Below are 24,391 nucleotides of genomic sequence, written 5' to 3' on the forward strand. Positions count from 1 at the left end.
TATAGATTCCTTGGGATTTTTTAATGTAGACAGTCATGTTATCTGCAAATCGAGACAGCTATATTTTTTCCTTTTTAATCTGTAAGCATTTTAGTTTCTTTTCTTAATGCTGTAGCTGGAGCTTCCAGCATGTATTGAATAAGAGTGATGAGATCAGATACGCTTGTCTTGTTCCTGTTCTTAGGGGAAACACGTTCAGTTTTCCACCATAAAGTAAAGCATTAGATGTAGGTTTTTGCCAGATGTTTTAAAATCACGTTTAGAAAGTTCCTCTCTAATTCTATTTTTCTGAGCATTTTTAACATGAATCAGTGTTGAATTTTGTCAAAGTCTTTTTATGTATCAGTAGATATGATCATGTGATTTTTCTTCTTCGGCTTTGTAATATGATGAGTTACTATTGTGAAAGTACCAGGGATTTGTTTTAATCAGATACAGTAAGACAGGCAGACATGGAGTAACTGCTATAAGTTTGTTAGACTCACAGATCCCTAGAAACAAGGAGCATTCCGTACTACAGAATGGAGTCACATGGGAAAGCCCCAAGGTTAGTCAGGAGGCAGCGAGTGAGTAGAGAACTTGGGCAAGAGGCTTTATTGTGATTTTCGTGGGAAAGAATGGGTAAGGCTGGGAATGAAGTCTCAGCAAGTTTAGGATTGATTGGCTAGTCTGAATCATTTTAGTGGACTCTTGGGTGTAGGTGTTGTTGCTAATTGTCTAGTAACTGAGCCTGGGGTGATTAGGGTAAGGGAATAGTGGCCCAGAGCATAGGAGCCCAAAGGAGGTGGTTAGAAGTATGGGTGCTAGATTGGTCAGTTTGCATATGAAAGGGGAGCTCCCAGGTTAGTCATTTGTTATCTCTAGGAATCAACTAGTTGGGGCAGCTCGCCCCTGGTCCAGAAGACCGCAGATGTCAAAGCATCAAGTATAGAAACTAGAAAACATGATTAACACAATTACATTGATTTCTATAATATAAGCTAGCCTTGCATCTCTGGAATAAACTCAATTTGATCATAGTGTATAATTCTTTGTATATATTGCTAAATTCTACATGCTAATATTTCATTAAGAATTTTTGCACCTGTATTCATGAGTGACATTGATCTGCAATTTTATTGTTTCATTCTGTTTTCATCTTGTTTGGGTACATAAGAACTGTTATAGTTAGGATGTTTGTCCACTCCAAATTGTTGGAGGCAGAGCCTAGTGGGTTATGGGGGTGGATCCTTCATGAACTGCTTGGTCTTCATGGTAATGACTTCTCACTTTAGTTCCTGGGAAATCTGATTCTTCTAAAGAGCCTGGCACCTCCCTCCCCACTCTCTCTCACTTCCTGCCATGTGATCTCTACACACCTGCTCCCCTTCACCTTTAGCCATGAGTGGAAGCTCCCTGAAGCCCTCACCAGAAGCAGATGCTGGCACCATGTTTCTTATGTAGCTTGCAGAACCATCAGCCAAATAAACCTCCTTTTTTTATAATTTGCTAATTCTCACGTATTTCTAGCAAAACAGACTGAGACAAAGGTAATACTAGCTTCATAAATCAACTGGAAAGTGTTACCTTCACTTCTATTTTCTGAAAGAGACTCTGTAAAATTAGTGTTAATTCTTCTGTAGAAGTTCGGTAGAATCTCCTAGTAAAATCATTTGAGCCTGAACATTTATTCTTGGTAGCTTTATAAGTCACGCAGTTAATATTCTTAACAGTTATAGGGCTATTAAATTACCTATTTCATATTGGGGAAGTAGTCTGTATTTTATGAGAAATTGATCTGTTTCCTCTAAGTTGTTAAATATATGCATGTAGAGTTCTTTATAATATTCCCTGCTTATCCTTTGGGTGTCTGCAGTGTCCATAGTAGTATGCCCTATTTCATTCCCAATGTTGGTAATTTGTGACATCTTTTTGTTCCCTTGTCAAACTTGCTAATGGTTTGTTAATTTTATTGATCTTTTCAATGAATCAGCTCTTCGTTTCATTGATTTTATTATTTTTCTATTTTTAATTTTATCAGTTTCTGCTCTTACATTTATTATTTTCTTTTTATGCTTACTTTGGCTTTATTTTGCTCCTCTCTAAGTTCTTGGGGTAGGGGATTAGATTATTGATTCAATACTTTTCTGTTTAAGTACATAAAGAAATATATATTTAATGCTACAAATTTCGCTGTCAACACTGCCTTAGCTGTGCCCCACAAATTTTGATATGTCCTATGTCTTGGTCTGTTTTCTGTTGTTATAACAATATACCTGAAACTAGGTAATTTATAAAGAAAAGAAATGTATTTCTTACCATTATGGAAGTGGAGAAGTCCACAAAGTTGAGAGGTTATATCTGTTGAGGGCCTTCTTGCTGGTGGGGACTATGTAATATCCCGGAGTGGCATAGGGCAGTTCATGTTGAGTGGTCTGAGCATAGTAGTTCAAGTCTCTCTTCCTCTTCTTAGAAAGCCACCGGTCCTGCTTCCTTGATCCATTGATCTACAAATGGATTTATTCATTCATGAGAACCGAGCTCTCATGGCCCAATCACTTCTCAGTACTGTCCCCACCTCTCAGTACTGCCACATTAAGGAGTAAGTTTCAACATGAGTTTCAAGGAAGAAAAAACATTCAAACCATAGTGCGTTTTCATTTTCCTTCAGTTCCATGTATTTTAAAATATCTTTTGAAGGATTTTTTTTCTTTTTGGCCCATCTGTGGGTTATTTAGAACTGTGTTGTGTAGTTTCCAAATGATCAAAGATTTTCCTCTTATCTATTAATGATTTCTAGTTTGATTCCATTATAAACAGAATAATCTGTATTATTTCACTGGTTTTAAATTTGTTGAGATTTGTTTCATGATTTAGATATGGTTTATTTTGGTGCATGTTCTATGTGCACTTGAAAAACAAAGTATATTCTTCTGTTTTGGGGTTAAGTATTTTAGAAATATCAATTGACTTCTGCTGATTAATGATGTTGAGTTCTTCTATACCCTTGCTGATTTCCTGTCTAAAAGATTATCAGTTGTTGAGAGAGTGATATTCAAATCCCCAACAGTAATTATGGATTTGTCTATTTCTTTTTCCAGTTCTACTAGCTTTTGCTTTGCATGTGTTGCAGTCTATATATTTATATTTGGAGTCAGTTTCTTATATACAGCATATATAGCATATAGCAAATAATATTTTTTTAATTGACTGTGCTAATATCTGTCTTTTAATTGGCATATTTAGATCATTTATATTTAAATTAATTATTGTTATGTTAGGGCATAAGTATGCCATTCTAATTTTTTTTTCTGTTTGTTCTTTCTGTTCTGCATTTCTCTATTTTCTTTTTCCTGCCTTCTGCTGGGTTACTTATACTTCTTTTTCAAATTCTATTTTTATTTATCTATAGTATTATTAAATATATCTTTTCTTGTAGTTTTTTTAGTGATCGTTCTAGGTATTATGTTATGCATTCATAACTTAGAGTCTTTTATGCTGTCATTTCAACAGTTCAAGTGAAGTACAAAAACCTTACCATCCTTTTTCCTCCCTAATTTATAATATAATTGTCTGAAATATTTCCTCCCCTACATACATCTTTGAACCATATCAGAGTATCATAATTTTTACTTCAACTATCAAAGATAATTTAGAAAACTCAAGAGTAAAAGAAAAGCCCATAGTGCTTACTTATAGTTTTCTTACCGTGTTCTTCCTTCCTGATGATTCGAGAATTCTCTTACCATTTTTCCTTTCTGTTTGAGGGAAGGTAATTTTATGGTTTCCTTCATGTTTAGGAGAACTTCACTGAGCTATGATTTCATTAAATAAGTCTATTGGCAACAAATGTGCTTAGTTTTCCTTAACCTGAGAATTTCGTGATTTCTCTCGATTCTTGAAGAGCATTTTTAGTAGGTATAGAATTCTGGGTTGACAGTTCCTTGTTTTCAGTACCTGAAAAATATTTTGCGACTTCCTTCTGACCTCCATGGTGTCTAATGAGAAATCTGTTGTCATTCCATTTGTTTTCCTCAAGAGTCAAGATGTTGTTTTTTTGTTGTTGTTGTTGTTGTTTTCTGTATACCTTCAATATTCTGTCTTGAGCTTTCAGAAATACAGTTATGATATGACTTGGCATCAATTTATTTGAGTTCATACTGTTTGGTGTTCACTCAGCTTGTCGAATCTGTAGGTTTATGTCTCTTTCTAAATTATGGAAGTTTTCAGCCGTTATTTTCTAAAGTACTTTTCCAGCCTCGATCTGTCTCCTTCCTTTTAAGGACCCCAATGACAAGAATTTTAGTTTTTTTTGTTATAGACCCCCAAAAGGAAGATTTCTTCATTTAGTCTATTTTCTCTCTGTAGTTCAGGTTAAGTAATTCCCATTTTTTCTGTCATCCAGTTCACTGATTCTTTCTTCTGTCACTTCTTTTCTGATGTTCGGCCCATCTGCTAAGGTTTTTATTTGACTTTTTTGGTTATTTTTCAGTTTGAGATTTCCAAATAAGCCAGGCACAGTGCCTCATGCCTGTAATCCCAGGACTTTGGGAGGCTGAGGCAAAAGGATCACGTGAGGCCAGGAGTCTGAGACTAGCCTGGGCAACATAGTGAGACCCTCTCTCAAAAAAAAAAAAAAATCCAGATGCTTCTTTTTTCTATTTCACATTTATTTGCTATAAATTTCTATTTCTTTTCTAAAACTACTTTTTCTTTTATTTATTTATTTATTTATTTTTTATTATTATTATACTTTAAGTTCTAGGGTACATGTGCATAACGTGCAGGTTTGTTACATATGTATACTTGTGCCATGTTGCTGTGCTGCACAAACCTGAGAGAAACAAGAAATGGGGAAAGGATTCCCTATTTAATAAATGGTGCTGGGAAAATTGGCTAGCCATAAGTAGAAAGCTGAAACTGGATCCTTTCCTTATTCCTTATACGAAAATTAATTCAAGATGGATTAGAGACTTAAATGTTAGACCTAATACCATAAAAACCCTAGAGGAAAACCTAGGTAGTACCATTCAGGACATAGGCATGGGCAAAGACTTCATGTCTAAAACATCAAAAGCAACGGCAGCAAAAGCCAAAATTGACAAATGGGATCTAATTAAACTAAAGAGCTTCTGCACAGCAAAAGAAACTACCATCAGAGTGAACAGGCAACCTACAGAATGGGAGAAAATTTTTGCAACCTACTCATCTGACAAAGGGCTAATATCCAGAACCTACAAAGAACTCAAACAAATTTACAAGAAAAAAACAAACAACCCCATCAAAAAGTGGGCAAAGGATATGAACAGACATTTCTCAAAAGAAGACATTCATACAGCCAACAGACACACGAAAAAATGCTCATCATCACTGGCCATCAGAGAAAAGGAAATCAAAACCACAATGAGATACCATCTCACACCAGTTAGAATGGCAATCATTAAAAAGTCAGGAAACAACAGGTGCTGGAGAGGATGTGGAGAAATAGGAACACTTTTACACTGTTGGTGGGATTGTAAACTAGTTCAACCATTATGGAAAACAGTATGGCGATTCCTCAAGGATCTAGAACTAGATGTACCATATGACCCAGCCATCCCATTACTGGGTATATACCCAAAGGATTATAAGTCATGCTGCTATAAAGACACATGCACACGTAAAACTACTTTTTCATCTGCATCATACATGTCCATAATTGCTATTGAAACATTGTTCATGATGGCTAAATTAAAATCTTTGTCAGATAATGCTAACACCTCTGTCATCTGGTGTTGTCCTCTATTGACTGTCATTTTTTATTTAATTTGAGATATTCCTGGTTGTTGGTATAAAGAATGATTTTTTGAAATCTGGACATTTCTGTATTATGTCCTGAAACTCTGGATCTAATGTAAACCTTTGTTTTAGCTGCCTTTTTTTGATACCACTCTGGCAGTGAAAGTGGGGTGTGCTGCCTCATCATTAACATGTTCCTCACTCAGCCTCTGTTGACACCCAAGAAGGGAGGGCCTCCTCATTACTGCTGGACAGGGGTGGGAGTTCTGGCTCCCCACGTGATCTCTACTGACACTGTGGTGGTAGTGGCTTCATTAACACTGGACAACGATTAAAGTCTTGACTGTCTATTAGTCCCCTTCCAACACCATCAGTGGAGAAAGGGAAGGGATTCTCATTACTGACAGGTGGGGAGGAAGTCCAGTTTACCCACATGGTCTCCACTGACACTGACAGAGTGAAATAGGGTCTCATTATTGACTAGGAAGAATAAAAATTCTGGCTCTCCACTCGGCCTTCTATAACATTATTCTGGCAGGGATGTTATGCATCTTGTTACAGCCTTGCTAAGGTGAAGATCAGACTGCCCACTCAGACTTTGCTAGCATGGTTAGAAAGGGACCACAGTTTTTCCTGTGGCATTTGACTGGCATAGAGCAGCTATTATCTAAATATTGTCTATTTTGCTAGACTGCCTGTTACCTAGTCATTTCGTTAAAGAGCAGCCTTTTATAGTTGTTATTTATTTATTTATTTGTTGTCTGCACCAGTTGATTTTTCCAGGTGCTGCCTTCTTCTGTCCCAAGTCTTTGACATATAGAGCTAAAAAAAAAAAAAAAAGGAAACCTGGGGAACTCTCTATCATGTCCTTCCTTGGTCTCAGAGTCCTTAGCTGATTTGACTTCTTCTCTCCACCTTTGAAGTCTTCATATGGTTATCTTATATACTCTATCCAGGGCTTAGTAGTACTTAGCCAACGAAATAGGGGAAAGTATGACTACTTCATCTTTGCACAAGGAGGAATTCAATAATCATATTTTATGAGAAAATCTTGAAATACACTTGGGACCTTCAGTTACCACTGTACACGCAGAACTCCATTGTTACAGCAGAAGAGTGCCTGTGAGATCCCTCAAGGGGACACCTTTTTGCTAGACCATGGCATCGTTCTCTCATCTCAGAGGCTCTATAGGGAGAGTGATGTATTTTAAATTTAAAAACATAAAACATTAGAAGAAGAGAATGAAGCAGCCTTAAATGGAGTCTACAAATTGAGTAAAGTTCGGCTGCACCACCTAACTAAGGGTAAACTTACCACAACTCTTCCTTTGCTGTGGCATTTGAGACTATGAATTAAATGGAACTTTGAAGAAAATAATACGTTTTTTATTATACTTTAAGTTCTAGGGTACGTGTGCACAAGCGCAGGTTTGTTACATATATATACATGTGCCATGCTGGTGTGCTGCACGCATTAACTAGTCATTTACATTAGGTATATCTCCTAATGATATCCTTCCCCCCGTCCCCCACCCCACAACATGCCCTGGTGTGTGATGTTCCCCACCCTGTGTCCAAGTGTTCTCATTGTTCAATTCCCACCTATGAGTGAGAACATGCAGTATTTGGTTTTCTGTCCTTGAGAGTTTGCTCAGAATGATGGTTTCCAGCTTCATGTATGTCCCTACAAAGGACATGAACTCATCCTTTTTATGGTTGCATAGTATTCCATGGTGTATAAGTGCCACATTTTCTTAATCCAGTCTATCATTGATGGGCATTTGGGTTGGTTCCAAGTCTTTGCTATTGTGAATAGTGCCTCAATAAACATACGTGTGCATGTGTCTTTATAGCAGCATGATTTATAATCCTTTGAGCATATACCCAGTAATGGGATGGCTGGGTCATATGGTACTTCTAGTTCTAGATCCTTGAGCAATCGCCATACTGTCTTCCACAATGGTTGAACTAGTTTATAGTCCCACCAACAGTGTAAAAGCGTTCCTGTTTCTCCACATCCTCTTCAGCACCTGTTGTTTCCCAACTTTTTAATGATCACCCATTCTAACTGGTGTGAGATGGTATCTCATTATGGTTTTGATTTCCTTTTCTCTGATGGCCAGTGATGATGAGCATTTTTTCATGTGTCTGTTGGCTGCATAAATGTCTTCTTTTGAGAAGTGTCTGTTCATATCCTTCGCTCACTTTTTGATGGGGTTGTTTGATTTTTTTCTTGTAAATTTGTTTGAGTTCTTTGTAGATTCTGGATATTAGCCCTTTGTCAGATGGGTAGGTTGCAAAAATTTTCTCCCATTCAGTAGATTGCCTGTTCACTCTGATGGTAGTTTCTTTTGCTGTGCAGAAGCTCTTTAGTTTAATTAGATCCCATTTGTCAGTTTTGGCTTTTGTTGCTGTCGCTTTTGGTGTTTTAGTCATGAAGTCATTGCCCTTGACTATGTCCTGAATGGTATTGCCTAGGTTTTCTTTTACGGTTTTTATGGTTTAGGTCAAACATTTAAGTCTTTAATCCATGTTGAATTAATTTTTGTATAAGGTGTAAGGAAGGGATCCAGTTTCAGCTTTCTACATATGGCTAACCACTTTTCCCAGCATCATTTATTAAATAGGGAATCCTTTCCCCATTTCTTGTTTTTGACATGTTTGTCAAAGATCAGATGGTTGTAGATGTGTGGTATTATTTCTGAGGGCTCTATTCTGTTTCATTGGTTTATATCTCTGTTTTGGTACCAGTAGCATGCTGTTTTGGTTACTGTAGCTTTGTAGTATAGTTTGAAGTCAGGTAGTGTGATGCCTCCAGCTTTGTTCTTTTGGCTTAGGATTGTCTTGGCAATGTGGTCTCTTTTTTGGTTCCATAGGAACTTTAAAGTAGTTTTTTCCAATTCTGTGAAGAAAGTCATTGGTAACTTGATGGGGATGGCGTTGAATCTGTAAATTACCTTGGGCATTACAGCCATTTTTGTGATATTGATTCTTCGTGTCCGTGAATATGGAATGTTCTTCCATTTGTTTGTGTCCTCTTTTATTTCATTGAGCAATGGTTTGTAGTTCTTCTTGAAGAGGTCCTTCACATCCCTTGTAGGTTGGATTCCTAGATATTTTATTCTCTTTTAAGCAATTGTGAATGGGAGTTCACTCATTATTTGGCTCTCTGTTTGTCTGTTATTGGTGTATAGGAATGCTTGTGATTTTTGCACATTGATTTTGTACCTGAGACTTTGCTGAAGTTGCTTATCAGCTTAAGGAGTATTTGGACTGAGACTATGGAGTTTTCCCAATATAGAATCATGTCATCTGCAAACAGAGATAATTTGACTTCCTCTCTTCCTATTTGAATACTTTTTTTCTTTCTCTTGCCTAATTGCCATGGCCAGAACTTCCAACTTTTGCTTTAAAAAAGCAAAAAAAACTTATGCTTATCTAAGGTTTACAGGCTTCATTTTCTGAGAGGCTGCAATTTTACATAAAATGAAATTACCATGAAATAATATCACCATAAAATGAAAGCTACTGACCTCAGCAGTGTAGGATGTGAGTAGAGCACAAGTTACAGAAGGCAAGAAAGGGGATAAAAATCAGAGTCCCCTGGTCACTAAAGTACACTTTGGAGAATATGCCCACTGTTTGTCATGTAGTAGACACTCACAAATATGTGCTGAATGGAAGAGGTGCAAGGCATGAATTAACTGTTAAGGCAAGAATTGAATACACTAAATGTATCATTATATAATTGCTGTTTTGTTTTCCCCACTGCTCTGAAGACTCTTTATTTTTATTTTTCAATGCATTAAGTGAGATACACTGTAGGCCATCAAAAAATAGTTATTACGTTCAATTAAAAAATGATCACATTTAAGAAGGATAGAAAAAAAGATAAGTGAAGGGATGGCAGAGTTTGGGTAATTATTACTGCTATTTGCCAATACGTTTGGTCCTTTTCTTACTGGAAATACGGTAGATTTTACTTTCTGATCCCTGGAAGCCAGGCATGAGTCTGACCTTTAAAATACGGCAGATGAAGCATGTCACTTTTGGAGCCAGCTTTAAGAGCTAAGGTATGATTCTTCCACGTGGTTTTCCTGGACTATGTCAAGCAGCACTGCTCCATATGGAGGAGGCTGCATCTCTGGCTGCAGGCAAATCAAGCAGGGCAGGACATTTAGTGTGAGCAGGAAATTAATCAGGAAAGACAAAAATCAAGCAAGACATTTAATGTGAACAAAGAATCAATCTTTACTGCTTTAAATGATTTTTTAAAAGTAGGGGTTATTTGTTACTATAACATTACATAACCCATCCTGAATAATAGAAAATAGTAAGAGTGTGTCTTTGGCAGTGGGATTATAGAGGCCTTTTCTTTTCTTTTTTCTTATCTTCTTGTATCATCTAATTTTTCAAATAATGTTTTTATCTATTTTTTACTTTTGTAGAATGTGTATAATTTATAATAAGGAAACAAAATTAACTTAAACTGGGAGGCAGACACATTTTTATGATTCGAATTGTTTAAAATTTGAAATGACGTTATATTTTTATTGACAAACGTATAAAAGTACAGGATTTATGCCATTTTCTTGAACTTAGAGTATGTTGGTGTATGCTCTTTCGTCACCAAGAACACTGAAAAACAAAGTGTTACACTGTCATTGAACCAAGGCCTATGATCTTGAGATACAGCTGTTCTAGCCCCCTAAGAAATGCTCTTCCAGGAGGGTGGTAGGCCTCTTGGGGTTCTGGGAGACTTTTGTGTGACTGACAACTTCCCTTTGTCTGCAGTTGACTGATGTGATCAGGCAGAGGCAACCAATAATGATGTGTTGACCATGAGAAGGGTGTTTGCTGATTTTGCCTTTCCTCACCTTTCCCTCTGCACAACACACACACACACACACACACATACACACACACACACACACACACACACACTAGCATGGCTGGGCTCATTCAAGAAGACCCAGAACATGTGTACATTGCCTTTATCAGACAGGAGGGCCTTGCATGTGAATTGTATAGGAGGTACCTGAATAAAAGTCATTCTGTTTCTACTCTGGTGCAAACTCAGAACTTCAAGACACAGGGTTCACATGTGTTTGTCTGCACATATTCACTGGATGACTTGAGTGAGATGAATAAAAGCCCATGCCTTCAATCTGGCAGAATCCTCAACCAGGGATAACGTAGAGAGTAATTACAGAGTCTCAGCACTATAATTTTCTTTCAACCTCCCCTGTCACAATCAGAAGATAGTTTTTGATGTCTTTGATGATTGAGGCTTCATAAACTAAAACTTAGAATGTCTAGATATTTTTAAAAGGTTAATATTTTGCAACTTTGCCTACTCTCAATATTATTTAGAGTTTCCTTCCACTTTATTAACCTAGAACTATATAACACAATGGACCATCGATAGAAATAAACCTCTTATTGGTCCCACTAGAAAAGATAGTAAAGCCCTGGTTTTATAAATAAGTGCTTTACTCCTATTCTTCTTCTATGACCCCTAAGAACCACATTTAGTAAGTGAAATAATGAATTCTACTTCTGAATAAGAAGTTAAAAGGAGCCAAAAGATGGATGATAGTGAATAGCACTTATTATAAAGGAAACACTTTTGGGAATAGTCTCTTTTTTTAAGGAATCATAAAACTTTTAGATCCTAAACTATACCTAGAGGAAAAAAGACAACCTTATTAAGAACCTTTACATTTCTCAAATTAGTTTTGGAATAACAAGTTAGTATAAATGATGTCTCTAGCCCTATACTTGTTAAGTTTTTGAAAATAAAAGAAACAAAACAAAATATATATACATATTCTGAAAGCAAAGGCCTTTTATTGTTATTGTCCAGTTTAGCCTTCAAAATATTTAATTCCTTTCTACTCTAAAATGCCTAGGTAGAGGGAAAAATTATTTTTAAAGTTTTTCAAATGTCAACCCTAAGTGCAGTTCCATGCACTCATATTGGAAACTAGGTCTTAGCATGGAAGATGCCTAGGGATCCTGTAGACTCAAAGGGTTCTGAAAAAAATGTAATAACCTTTTTTCCTTGTTACTAAAAAAGACCCGGGTGAGGCATCTCATACACCCGCAGGGAACAGCTAGCTGCTGAACCATTTGCTCCACCAGCCAGACTCCCTCGGCTTTCATCTCATCTTGCTAACATTTTACAAAGATGTTTGTCGCAATGAAATTGATAGCAAACTTACAATTCATACAGCGTTTAGAGGTTCCTTCTTTTTTAATTCTATTAACTGAGATGAACCCAATCTACTGAAGTCATTCATCGGGAGATCTCAGGACCTGGTCTTATACGACTAGCTCAGACTTTCTGGCCATGGTCCCTTGTTCCATAGATCTAATTAGCACTGAGAGCAGCTTCCTAGCATCTAAAACATAAGCTGATCTGGGTTCTAATGCCCTGATCTGGATTCTAAATTTGGAATCATTTTTCTGAAAGGCTCTTCCTTCCTATTATTTACGAAATGGGTTGATCTGCAGAAAAGGGTGTTCATATTCCCTCAACTAGGAGAATCAACTAGCCCATTAATCAGCAAGTATTTTTTCCCTGGGACTTACTATGTGCCCCAGGGTGGACTGGAGCTAGTACTGCAATCTGTGAAAAAGTTGTTATAACCTTGTTAGAATTTGGTTGATTCCACATAGCTCCATCTCCTAAGAGCCTTTGAAATCCTTTTGCAACTACTTCCTGCACAGCCAGCACTCACCCACCCAGAAAGTACAGTTACTGTCATGATTAAGCCGGTGGAGAGGGTGGGAGCGGGAGAGTGGAAATGAGGGTAAAGAGAGAGATCTTGTGCTGGGAGCCTGGCAGACTTGGTTACCTAATGCAATGAAGAATTCAGATTCCCCCTACTCTCCAGGCTGCACGAGCTTCTGTGCCACGTAGAAGGTCATGTAATTGTGATTTGAAAAAGACAGGCCTGGAACCCATGCACAATTTTAAAGTTATGCATGGAGTCAAAGGGCGAGAAGGGAGGCAAGGGGAATAAAGACATCCTTAACAACTAGTGTGTTAAGTGAGTGTGTTTTCTTCCTCTCCTTATCCTGAAGCTAGAGCTTCTACCAGGCAGGAAAAACAGGTTGTTCTTTGGGGCATTGGTCCTGCTGGTGCAGTCTAACAAAGGGTGCTTACTAATTGATGTGCATTTCTCTCTTTCTGCCCCAGGACAGCTTTCCTGCCCGCTTTGGAGGAGTCCACTTTGTCAACCAGCCCTGGTACATTCATGCCCTCTACACACTCATCAAGCCATTTCTTAAAGACAAGACCAGGAAACGGGTAATGAAAACAAATACATGATGTAAATTTTAAACAGGGAATGCCTGGGACAATTATGCTGCTTCTGTTTTCTCTCTCCCCTCCTCCCTCCTTTCCCCGGATTTTTTTTCTCTCTCTCTCTTTCACTGTGGTTTTTCTACAGCCCCTAAGCATTTGAGCCTCAGCTGGAGATTGCAAATGGTCTGGGTTTAATTAATAATTCAGTAGAACTGGGTTATTTTTGGAGTCCCAGTGACAAACCAAAAGAAACTTTGAAGGCATGCAAATATCAGATGCCCATTTTACTGTAAATTCTTATGGGAGCTAAGAATTATGGGTCCAGCAGCTTTCCTGTTCATAAAATATTTTAGTACCTAGCATTTTGTTCTGCAAACGTATTAGTGTTATGAAGAATGATTACAATTTTTCTTCCCTTCCATGGCTTTGGGTGATAACTGCTAACTCCATCACCTGTAAAGTTGGAAAAGCATTCTTCTTTGGAAATAACAATGCTCTTATGAGGAAGGCTTTTACAGTCTTAATTATATCAGTTGATAACACTTGAGAAGCCAGCTTTTTCCATCAATCAGAGTTGGGCTTTTTCATGGCATTTTGATGAGCAGAGTAATTGAACTTTCCTTAACCACTCTGAATCTCAATTTTCTCATTTATAAATTGGGGAAACTAACACCCACATCACAGAGTTGTTGGGGAAATCTAATGGGACAGCTTATGAAAACATGTATCGTGATGCAGTTGGTACCTCATGAGACTTGGTGACTTTTATTTATCTTTATGATTTAGCTCTCTTTTCTTTTTTCCCCAATGTTATTGGGTATAATTGACAACTAAAAATTGGATATATTTAAGGTGTTCAATGTGATGTTTTTATATACCTATGCATTGTGAAATGATTACCACAATCAAGCTACTAACACATCTATCACCTCCTGTAGTTGTGATTTGTGTGTGTGTGTGTGTGTGTGTGGTGAGAATACTTAAGATCTACTCTCTCAGCCAATTTCAAATAAACAATATAATATTATTACTATTACAGTTTCCATACTGTACATTAGGTCTCCAGAATCTATTCTCATCCTATATAACTGAAACTTTGTCCTCTTTGTCCAACATCTCTCCATTTTCCCCTACTCTCAGCTCCTGGCAACCACCCTTCTACTCTATACTTCTATGATTTCAACTCATTTAGATTCCACATATAAGTGTGTGGTCATGCAGTATTTGTTTTTCTATGTCTGGCATATTTTTGTTAACATAATGTGCTTTAGGTTCATCCACATTGTTGAAAATGACAGGATTTCATTCTTCTTTAAGGCTGCATAGTATTCCACTGGGTATATATCCATTCATCTGTTAATGGGCACTTAGGTTGTACCCATTTCTTGTCTATTATGAATAATGCTACAGTCTTATCTTTGAGACTTTCTGATTTCAGCTACCTCCTGGGTCAGGAACACCATTCCTCATGGGAACCTGACTAGGGTAATCCTACAGCACCTTCTGACACCCATGGTACCTGACACTGGCGAAGAACTCTGAGTATTCAGGAGTGACTGATAATGTGAGGGATTCCCTGCCATCTCCCACACTTTGCTGGGTTTCTAACTCCTGGACCTCAGATGCTTCCAGGTTCTTAGCATTGCAGTGGGGTAGGGCAGGGGTAATTTCCCTGTTCTTAAACAAGTTTGAAACCAGGAATTAGAACTTACTGGAATAAGGAGGCAGAAAAGTTTTAAAACCCATCTGGGGCTCAGGACAGTGCTAAGAACAGAGAAGTGTTCTAGGACTGTTCTCAACATGGCTTCGGGCTTTCCAGCAACTATTCTTCTATTCAGGTTGGAACCAGAGAGAATTCCTCCCATGGTGGACACTTGCTGCCATGCCATAGGAGGGTATTTTTGGAGCTTTGGGCACAGGATAGATTCTAACAGGTAGAGGGTCCAGCCTCCTACTTCTGCGTTCCTCCATTCCAGAAGACCCCAAGAAGGGAGGGTCCCTTTTAATAGCACTCTTTGTCTTCCAAAAACTGGACATGTTGGGTGGAGGGGTGCAAATGTTTTCTCTAAACACCAGGGCTGATACTTTGCTCCAGCACGTTTCATATACAGCACCCTCTGAAAAGTTTTATAAAAGCCAGAAAAGTGACTTTCTTCAAAAGAAATAATTCTTATTAAAATTCAGTCATACTCAATGCAATATCAGAAATTTTAATGTTTTGATATGCTTTCTGAAGTGCTCCAGTAGTCTTCTGAAGAATTAGCACTTCTTGTCCCCTTCATCTTTAAATGATGTCATTACATCATAAGTTAAAATCAATACAATAGAACAAGGTAGCAAGTGTTTATTATTGAGGTCCTCTGTTTAAGTATTTTAAAAATCACTCACACACACACACACACACACACACACACACATACACACACACATATATATATATATATATTTTTTTTTTTTTTTCCAAGACGAAGTCTTGTTCTGTTGCCCAGGCTAGAGTGCAGTGGCGTGATCTCAGCTCACTGCAACCTCCACCTCCTGGGTTCAAGCGATTCTCCTTCCCCAGCCTCCCGAGTAGCTGGGATTACAGGCGTGCGCCACCATGCCCAGCTAAATTTGTATTTTTTGTAGAGACGGGGTTTCACCATGTTGGCCAGGCTGGTCTCGAACTCTTGACCTCAGGTGATCTGCCCACCTCAGCCTCTCAAAGTGCTGGGATTACAGGCATGAGCCACTGCGCCTGACCCACATTTATATTTCATCATGGTTATACTCTATGCGTATGTGCATGCATGTGTGTGTACTTGATGATCCTATACTTGGGTGTACCTTATGTGTTACACATAATGCCTTCATGCCTGCCACATGAAGAAGTGTGGGAACTGACATCAGTGCATGGATGCACTTTAAGTCACCTTTCAGAGTCAACTCCTAAATTTCAGTCAATGCTAATAATCTATTCATGGCTCATTCACTTTGTGGATTTATCTGGAAATAATTGTAACTTGGAGATGTGGATTCTCTCCTGGTTGAGGAATCCACAATTTTTATCACTATCTATTGTATGTTCAGAAGATGCAAACTTGTTTGGACTTTAGTCCCCAATCCAGACAAAAATGGAAATTGCTGCAAAAATATCTCACAATAAATTCTCAGGCTGTGGTTTTTGATTCCATTAAATAAGAATCGATTTTCTTCTACCTTGTGCCCACATCACCCTAGGAGCTAAGAAGCATTTTAAAGGAGTAAGAAAACACCAACTTTTTCTCTAGATACTTTCCCCCTGTGGGAAAAATAAAGATAAAATAAACAGAAGTCAGCAGTCAGCAGATACTGAAGAATTAATTGGAAGGTGGTTGGAAAGAAGCAGAATAGGCAGCTATAACCAGGATGAGTTAGGAAGAAGCTGCAACTTTGTCTAGGCCGGGGAACGGGGAAAGGATCTGGAGGACTGGGTGAGAGCACACAGATGGGAGAACAGAGCAGTCTGGAGATCCAGCAATAGCTGGGGTTTCAGGTGGTCTGCACCATCACTCCTTTAACCAACAGGGATAATTAGGAGATGACTATATGTATAAATTTGGCCCACGGCCAAGTAACACTCAATCTGTTCATAAACTTCATTTTTAATGACTATTAATTCAGCCTTTTTTCTAAGCAATACATTAACATTTTATGAAGACTAAGCTGCAGTCACAAAATCAATGCCTCTTTAAGCACCATGATCACCAGCAGTGCATCCAATTTGTCATTGCTAAATTGTGTATTAGATGAAATCCTTGGTTGTATGTTTTGGATTTTGTATTGCTAATTACTTTTTTTTTCTTTACAGATTTTCCTGCATGGAAACAATTTAAACAGCCTTCACCAGCTAATACACCCTGAATTTTTGCCCTCTGAGTTTGGAGGAACTCTTCCTCCTTATGACATGGGAACTTGGGCCCGGACGTTACTCGGTCCTGACTACAGCGATGAAAATGACTATACTCACACATCCTATAATGCAATGCACGTGAAGCATACATCCTCGAATCTGGAGAGAGAATGCTCACCCAAGCTGATGAAAAGGTAAGGCCTGGGTTATCAGAGTCCCCCGAGTCAGAGGTCAATGGAATTTTTTATTTGAACCTATTGTGAATTATTAATTAAAGACCTTTGTGGGCACAGAACTTGAATAAAATAAATTGCAATGCATTCTCAGCTGATTTCACCAAAATTGAAAACAAATGGGGCTTGGCTGGTTCAGAAATACAGTTGTCCCAGTTGTATCAAAGGAATAGTTAAAGGCTAGGACCTCACTCATGCCACAATTATAGCCCTGGTCTTTAGGGAGTTTGTTAATACACACAGAATAAAATGTTGGACCTTTGAGATACACTAGATGGAAAAACAAACTGCTAGAAAGTGTTCCTATCATTCATTTATTTGGAACCATTTATTGAGCATTTACTTGGCTGCAGCACCAATTAGGGACCAGGGGCACAAATGAGAATAAGATGTCAAAAGAACAGAGAAGTATGCCTCAGGGAATCTTCCAAGTAAGACTTTTGCAGCGTATTTATAAAGCAGGTGACATTCAGTCTGAGCTCTGGAGACCAGCAACCCAGGCTTGGGAAATGGCATAAAGCAATCCAGCAGAGAGGACAGACTGAGGCATATAGGCATTAGAATGATGGAATAATCTGGTGCGGTATAAAGGAGTGCAAGAGTGGGAGATGGGACTGGACATGAAATAAAGCTCCAAAAACAGTTGGATCCAGGTGGTGAAGACCATTGCATACTGTAGTCAATGGAGTGCCATGAAAGAGAGATTAAAAAAAAAAAGATAATGAGTATTTTCTCATTATAAAAATTAAAACCTGATTTTTAAAAAGAATTGATTTTATTTTTCCATAAGTTATTGGGGTACAGGTGGTATTTAGTTACATGGGTGAGTTCTTTAGTGGTGATTTGTGAGATCCTTGTGCACCCATCACCCAAGCAGTATACACTGCACCATATATGTTGTCTTTTATCCCTCACCCTCCTCCTACTCTTCCCCTCAGTCCCCAAAGTCCATTGCATTATTCTCATACCTTTGCATCCTCATAGCTTAGCTCACATATTGGTGAGAACATACGATGTAAAACCTGACTTTTAAGACTAAAATCCCCTTCAGCCACTATTTTCAATCTCAGTCTCAATTCCATTCCCTCCCAAATGGTAACCACTGTAGAGGTGGGCCCTTGTAATTCTGCTTTCCGTACATCACATGCATCTATACACATCCATAAAAAACATCTAACATTGTGTAATTTCTAGGGCTGCTGTAATAAAGTACTACAGACTGGGTGGTTTAAACAACAGAAATTTATTTTCTTACAGTTCTGGAGGTTGAAAGGGCAAGATCAAGGTGTTGCGAAGGCTGGTTTCTCCTGAGGCCTCTCTCCTTGGCTTGCACGTGACTGCCTTCTCCATGTGTCCTTACATGGTTTTCCTTCTGTGTGTGTCTGCCTCTGTCCTAACCTCCTTTTCTTAGAAGGACACCAGTCCTATTGAATTATGGCCAACCCATAGAACCTCATTTTGCCTTAATTGCTTCTTTAAAAGTCCTATGTCCAAATACAATCATATTCTGAGGTACTTCAACATATGAAATTGGAGATGAGGGAGACTTCAGCCCATAGCATATTGTTATGTAATGTTTTTCCATGTCAGTATATTTAGACATATGAAAAGACTTGAAAATATTTGTGGAAAAATAAAATTAAAAGATAAAAATTCAAAATACAAACTTATATGGCTCAAGGACATCAGTTCATGTATGTGTGTATATATATTAAGTATATATACAAACACCTTATTTTTTAGCCTAAGTTCCATCAAATTCAAGACACTTTTGTGAGTAACAATACCAACCATTTAGTTTATCCCTAAATAACTGGGGGTCCTAAGAACTTAGCCATGTCGAAGTGGTCTTTTTCACATTAGATGAACAAAAATGGATGCCCTTGAAATATTATTAAGATTAGAAAACAAAAAGAAGTCAGAAGGAGCCAAATCAGGACTGAAAGGTAGTTGCCTAATAATTTCCTATTGAAATTCTCATAAACTTGCCCAGGTTTGATGAGAGAAATGAGCAGGAACATTGTCATGGTGCAGAAGGACTCTCTGGGAAAGATTTCCCAGGAATTTTTCAGCTAAAGCTTTGGCTAACTTTCTCAAAACACTCTCATGATAAACAGATATTGTTGTTCTTTGGCCCTTCAGAAAGTCAACAAGCAAAATGCTTGGACCAGCCCAAAAAACTGTTGCCAAGACTTTTGCTCTTGACTGGCCCACTTTTACTTTGATGAGAGCACTGCCACTTTTGGTAACCATTGCTTTGCTTGTGCTTTGTCTTTAGGATTGCACTGGTAAAACCGTTTTTCATCTCCTATTACAGTTCTTCAAAGAAATGCTTCAGAATCTTGATCCCACATGTTTAAAATTTCCATTGAAAGCTCTGCTCTTGTCTGTTCCTGATTTGAGCACAATGGTTTTGGCACTCAAGTGGAAAGTTTGTTCAACTTTAATTTTGCAATCAGAATTGTGTAAGCTGAACCAGTTGAGTTGTTTGTGGTATTGGCTACTGTTTGTGCTGTTAGTGGTTGGTCCTTTTCAATTAGGGCATGAACAAGATAAAGTTTTTCCTGGCAAATTAATGTAAAATTGACATGAATTGATGTCTGCAACTGAGGGCTTCACCATCAACTTCGTCTTGTCTCTTCTTAAAATGAGTTATTGCAAACTGCTCATTTCTTTGGGATATTGTCCCCATTAGCTTTTTGTAAAGCATCAGTGATTTCACAATGTTTTTACCCAACCTTCACCATAAATTTGATGTTTGTTCTTGCTTTAATTTTAGCAGAACTCATGTTTCTCTGATAGAGGTGCTTGTCAAACCCGATGTCTCTGATGTCCTATCTTCTTAGTGCTTCAAACTAGATTCTGTTCAGGCATGTTATAACAAGTTAGCACAAGTTTATTTTCGTACAAAAATTTTTTGAGCTCCATGAATAATTTTGTTATAATATGCATTTTCCATGAACTTTGTGAAGACCCCTCATAGGCCATGTGTTTAATCTATTTCAGAACATGGATATACCACAGTTTAGCCATCTCCTTATTGTTTTGCATTTGGGTTTTTGTGGTTTTTCCTCTTCTAAATAAGGTTTAATAAATGTCTTTGGTATACCTCCTTCATTTTCCTAGGAAGGTTCCTCCGAGTAGATTCAGAACCCTGTAGTTGGTAGGTATGTGCCTTTAAAGTTTTAGTTCACATTGTTTAAAAGCCCTCCAAATGACACCAACTGATACTTCCAGCTATGTATGAGAACCTTCTTCCCCATACCCTGGAAAAATACTTGATATGATCAGACTTTAATTTTAATGATAATCCTGTGATGGGAAACACTATGTCATTTTGTTTTCATCTTTATTTCTTCAATATACATAGTTTAGCAGAGAAATGACATAATAAGATCTGGGTTTTATAAGTATCATGGGATTAGCAAGGAAATGGTTTGTGCATCAGAGACTAAAAGCCACTAGAAGGCTGATGCAGAGACTTAGTTGGGAAGATGAGAGCCAGAACTAATGCCAAATCAGAGGAAAGCTGGCTCTATTCTATAGATGTTTGGCTGTGGAAAAGGAGGAGTAACATTCATGAGGGTTGGGCTCAACTTCTTCCAAAGTCCTGTTAATGTGGATATTTTGACCTCCTCCCGTGAATCTTGAATGTTCTAGAATGGCATCCAGGATGGTGAATCCTTTCCAGGAAGTTTTCAGTTTACTTTGTCCAGATCCATCAAACAAATCACTATCTATGGCAGCTACAGTCTGATGAAATGTATTTATTTATTTATTTTTTGAGGCTGGAGTGTTGCTCTATCACCCAGGCTGGAGCGCAATGGCATGATCTCAGCTCAGCATGACCTCTGCCTCCCACGTTCAAAGAATTCTCATGCCTCAGCCTCCTGAACTGAAATGTATTTCTTAAGTAATAAGATGTGAAAGTCAAATTACTCCTTGATCCATGGACTGCAGAATGGATGTTGTGTTGGGCATGGAAACAACCTTCATCTCCTTGTACATTTCCACCAGAGCTCTTGGGTAACCAGGAGCACTGTCAATAAGTGGTAATATTTTGAAAGAGATCTTTTTTTCTGAGCAGTAGGTCTCATCAGTAGACTTAAAATACTCTCTAAACCATGCTATAAACAGATATACTGTCATTCAAGCTTCCTTGTTCTATTTATAATGCACAGGCAGAGTAGATTAATAATTCTTAAGGGCCCTAGGATGCTTAGAGTGGTAAATGAGCATTGGTTTCAACCTAAAGTCACCAGCTGCATTAGCCCCTAACAAGAGAGTCAGTCCGGACTTTGAGGCTTTGAATCCAGGCTTTGACTCTCCTTTCTAGCTATGAAAGTCCTAGATGGAAGAAGTCTATTCTTCCAATAGAAGGTTGTTTTGTCATTGAAAATCTGTTGTTTAGTGTAGCCACCTTCATCAATGATCTTTCATAGATCTTCTGGATAGCTTGCTTCAGCTTCTATATCATCACTTGCTGCTTTACTTTGCACTTTTATGTTGTGGGGACAATTTCTTTCCTTAAGCCTCATGAACCAACCTCTGCTAGCTTCCAATTTTCCTTCTATGGCTTCCTCACCTCTCTCAACCTTCATGAAATTGAAAAGAGTTAGGATCTTGCTCTGAATTAGGCTTTGGCTTAAGGAAATGTTGCGGCTGGTTTGATCATCTATTCGGACCACTAAAACTTTCTCCATATCAGCAATAAGGTTTTGACATTTGTGTGTTCACTGAAGTAGCACTTTTAATGCACCTTTGCATTCACAACTTGGTTAACTGTTTCATGCAGGAGGCCTAGCTTTCAGACTTTCTGAGCTTTCAGTGTGCCTTCCTCCCCAAGCTTAATCATGTCTAGCTTTTGGTTTAAAATGAGACATGCAACTCTTCCCTTCACTCAAACACTTAGAAGCCGTTGTAAGGTTATTAATTAACCTAGTTGCAATACTGTTTTGTCTCAAGGAATAGAGAGGCCCAAGGAGAAGGAAAGAGATGAGAGAACATTTGATCTGTGAAGCAGTCGGAACACACACACCATTTATCAATTAAGTGTATTGTCTTATATGAGCACGTTTCATGGTACCCCCAAAACAATTACAATAGTAACATCACAGACTTTTTTTTTTATTTATCACAGATCACCATAGCAGATATAATAATAATAAAGAAGTTTGGGCTGGGTGCAGTGGCTCAAGCCTGTAATCCTACCACTTTGGGAGACTGAGGCAGGTGAATTGTCTGAGCTCAGGAGTTCAAAATCATCCTGGGCAACATGGTGAAACCCCGTCTCTACTAAAAAAAAAAAAATTAGCCAGGTGTTGTGGTGGGTGCCTGTAGTCCTAGCTACTCAGGAGGCTGAGGTAGAATTGCTTGAACCTGGGAGGTAGAGGTTGTAGCCATGAGTCAAGATCGCGCCACTGACTGCACCCCAGCCTAGGCAACAAAGCGAGACTCCGTCTCTGGAAAAAAAAAAAAGAAAAGAAAGAAAAAAAAGTTTGAAATATTGTGAGAATTACCAAAATGTAATACAGAGACACAAAGTGAGTGCATGCTGTTGGAAAAATGGTGCCAATGGACTTGCTGAATGCAGCATTACCACAAGCCTTCACAGTGTACAAAGTACAATATCTGCAAAGGGCAATAAAGTGAAGCACAGTAAAACAAAGCATGTCTATATGAGAATGAATTAATGTTGAATGAATAGTATTATCTCTAAAACCCATCCTTGGTACACTTGTCTAATTGCTTCAAAACCGATTAGTTGGCTCTCAGATAGAAAGAGCCAATTCCTCCCCCTGCCCCTTTCTTTAACAAGGCTCTCATGGATCCTGCTTATAGCGTCTTACATCCTGGTAGGAAAGAGAAAATGTGCCCCAAATAACTATATTGTAGAATGTGAGAGGCACTGCAAAGGAGGAGCAAGAGGCTGCTACAGTGTTCTAAGGAAGCATCACTAATTTTGTCCGGGAAGACTCTCAGAGAAGCCTCCATGTGGAAGGTCTGGCTCACCCGGGGTTTGGAGGAGTACTGCATTTCAGTACCTATGGAGCCAAAATTCAAGACTAGCTAGCAGGAGAAGCTAGCAAGTGTGCACACATTTCATTTCCCCCCCCCCCACCATGGCCACAAGGATGTCCTGCCCACTGCTGCTGCCCTTTGTGATGACTTCCTTGAATGCTTGCCTGGAGATTTCAGGCAGTGGCAGGATGGGCAGAGACTGGAGAGGAGGGATCAACCCTGCTGTTGGCATATATCTTCTGTCAAGCACCTCACTGATGAGGAACAGAGCAGCCAGTATTCATTGTGTCTTTTTGACCCCTCAGAACCCACACGGATGTGGGCAAATTGGGAACAGAATTGGAAGAGACCTTACAGGTCATCTCTTCCAGTCTCTCACCTGATAGAGAGGTCTGTTCTCCAGCACAGACTGTCAGCTGGTCTCAGCTTGCACCGTTCAGAGACAGGCAGGCAGCTTTCTGGGCAGCATGTTCCCTGTGGTGTTGTGTTGTTAGAAAACACCTCCTTATTCTGAGTGAGATGACATAGGTATGCCCTCTGAACAGCACTGTAATCTCCAGTAGGTTCACATCATCTATTTTCGTAACCCCGTTACCCAACCCCCGGAGTTCCCAACATGCTTCATGTCCATTTGGAGTCAAGTGGGCTTTGTGCACTGACCTTGGGACCCAATCACTTTTTGTAATGTGGCTTTTGGGCACAGATGGCCACTGTGTTCCAAAGCGCTCTCAATCCATGCTTTCTGGTATCCATGTAGGGTAAAAGCCAAGATTCCCAGAACTCTCAGTGAATGAGTGGTTCTAATGAGCTCTTGTTTTGTTTTCTTTGGATAATTGTAGCTCAACCCTTAAGTAGAAAAAACAAAATAATGATTGGTTTAGCTGAAAATTCCTCCTAAATGAATTATTTCAATATTGTTCTGCTATTTAATACAATAATGCCATGGTGGGCTTTTGAGGTGTGTGGCATTCTCTGCTCTGGTACTAAATGACCCTGAGTTTTATATTTTTAACTTTTTATTCCTGTTTTTTCTTGTTGTTGTTGCTTGAGACAGAGTCTCGCTCTGCTGCCAGGCTGGAGTGCAGTGGTAAGATCTCGGCTCACTGCAACCTCTGACTCCCAGGTTCAACTGATTCTCCTGCCTCAGCCTCCCAAGTAGCTGAGACTACAGGTGTGCACCACCAAGCCCCGCTATTT

General features: G+C 38.7%; 1 protein-coding gene across 1 annotated transcript in view; it reads left to right on the forward strand.

Annotated features, from left to right (window-relative positions):
• CLVS1 (clavesin 1) overlaps positions 1–24,391 on the forward strand; it is a 208,023-nt gene that overhangs the window by 158,609 nt on the left and 25,023 nt on the right. The window contains exons 4-5 of the mRNA XM_045398324.3: positions 12,962–13,072; positions 16,899–17,134. Of these exons, the coding sequence (XP_045254259.1) occupies positions 12,962–13,072; positions 16,899–17,134 (347 nt within the window). The remainder of the gene's footprint in view (positions 1–12,961; positions 13,073–16,898; positions 17,135–24,391) is intronic.

Source organism: Macaca fascicularis, chromosome 8, assembly GCF_037993035.2.
Source record: "Macaca fascicularis isolate 582-1 chromosome 8, T2T-MFA8v1.1".
NCBI classification, from domain to species: Eukaryota; Metazoa; Chordata; class Mammalia; order Primates; family Cercopithecidae; genus Macaca; species Macaca fascicularis.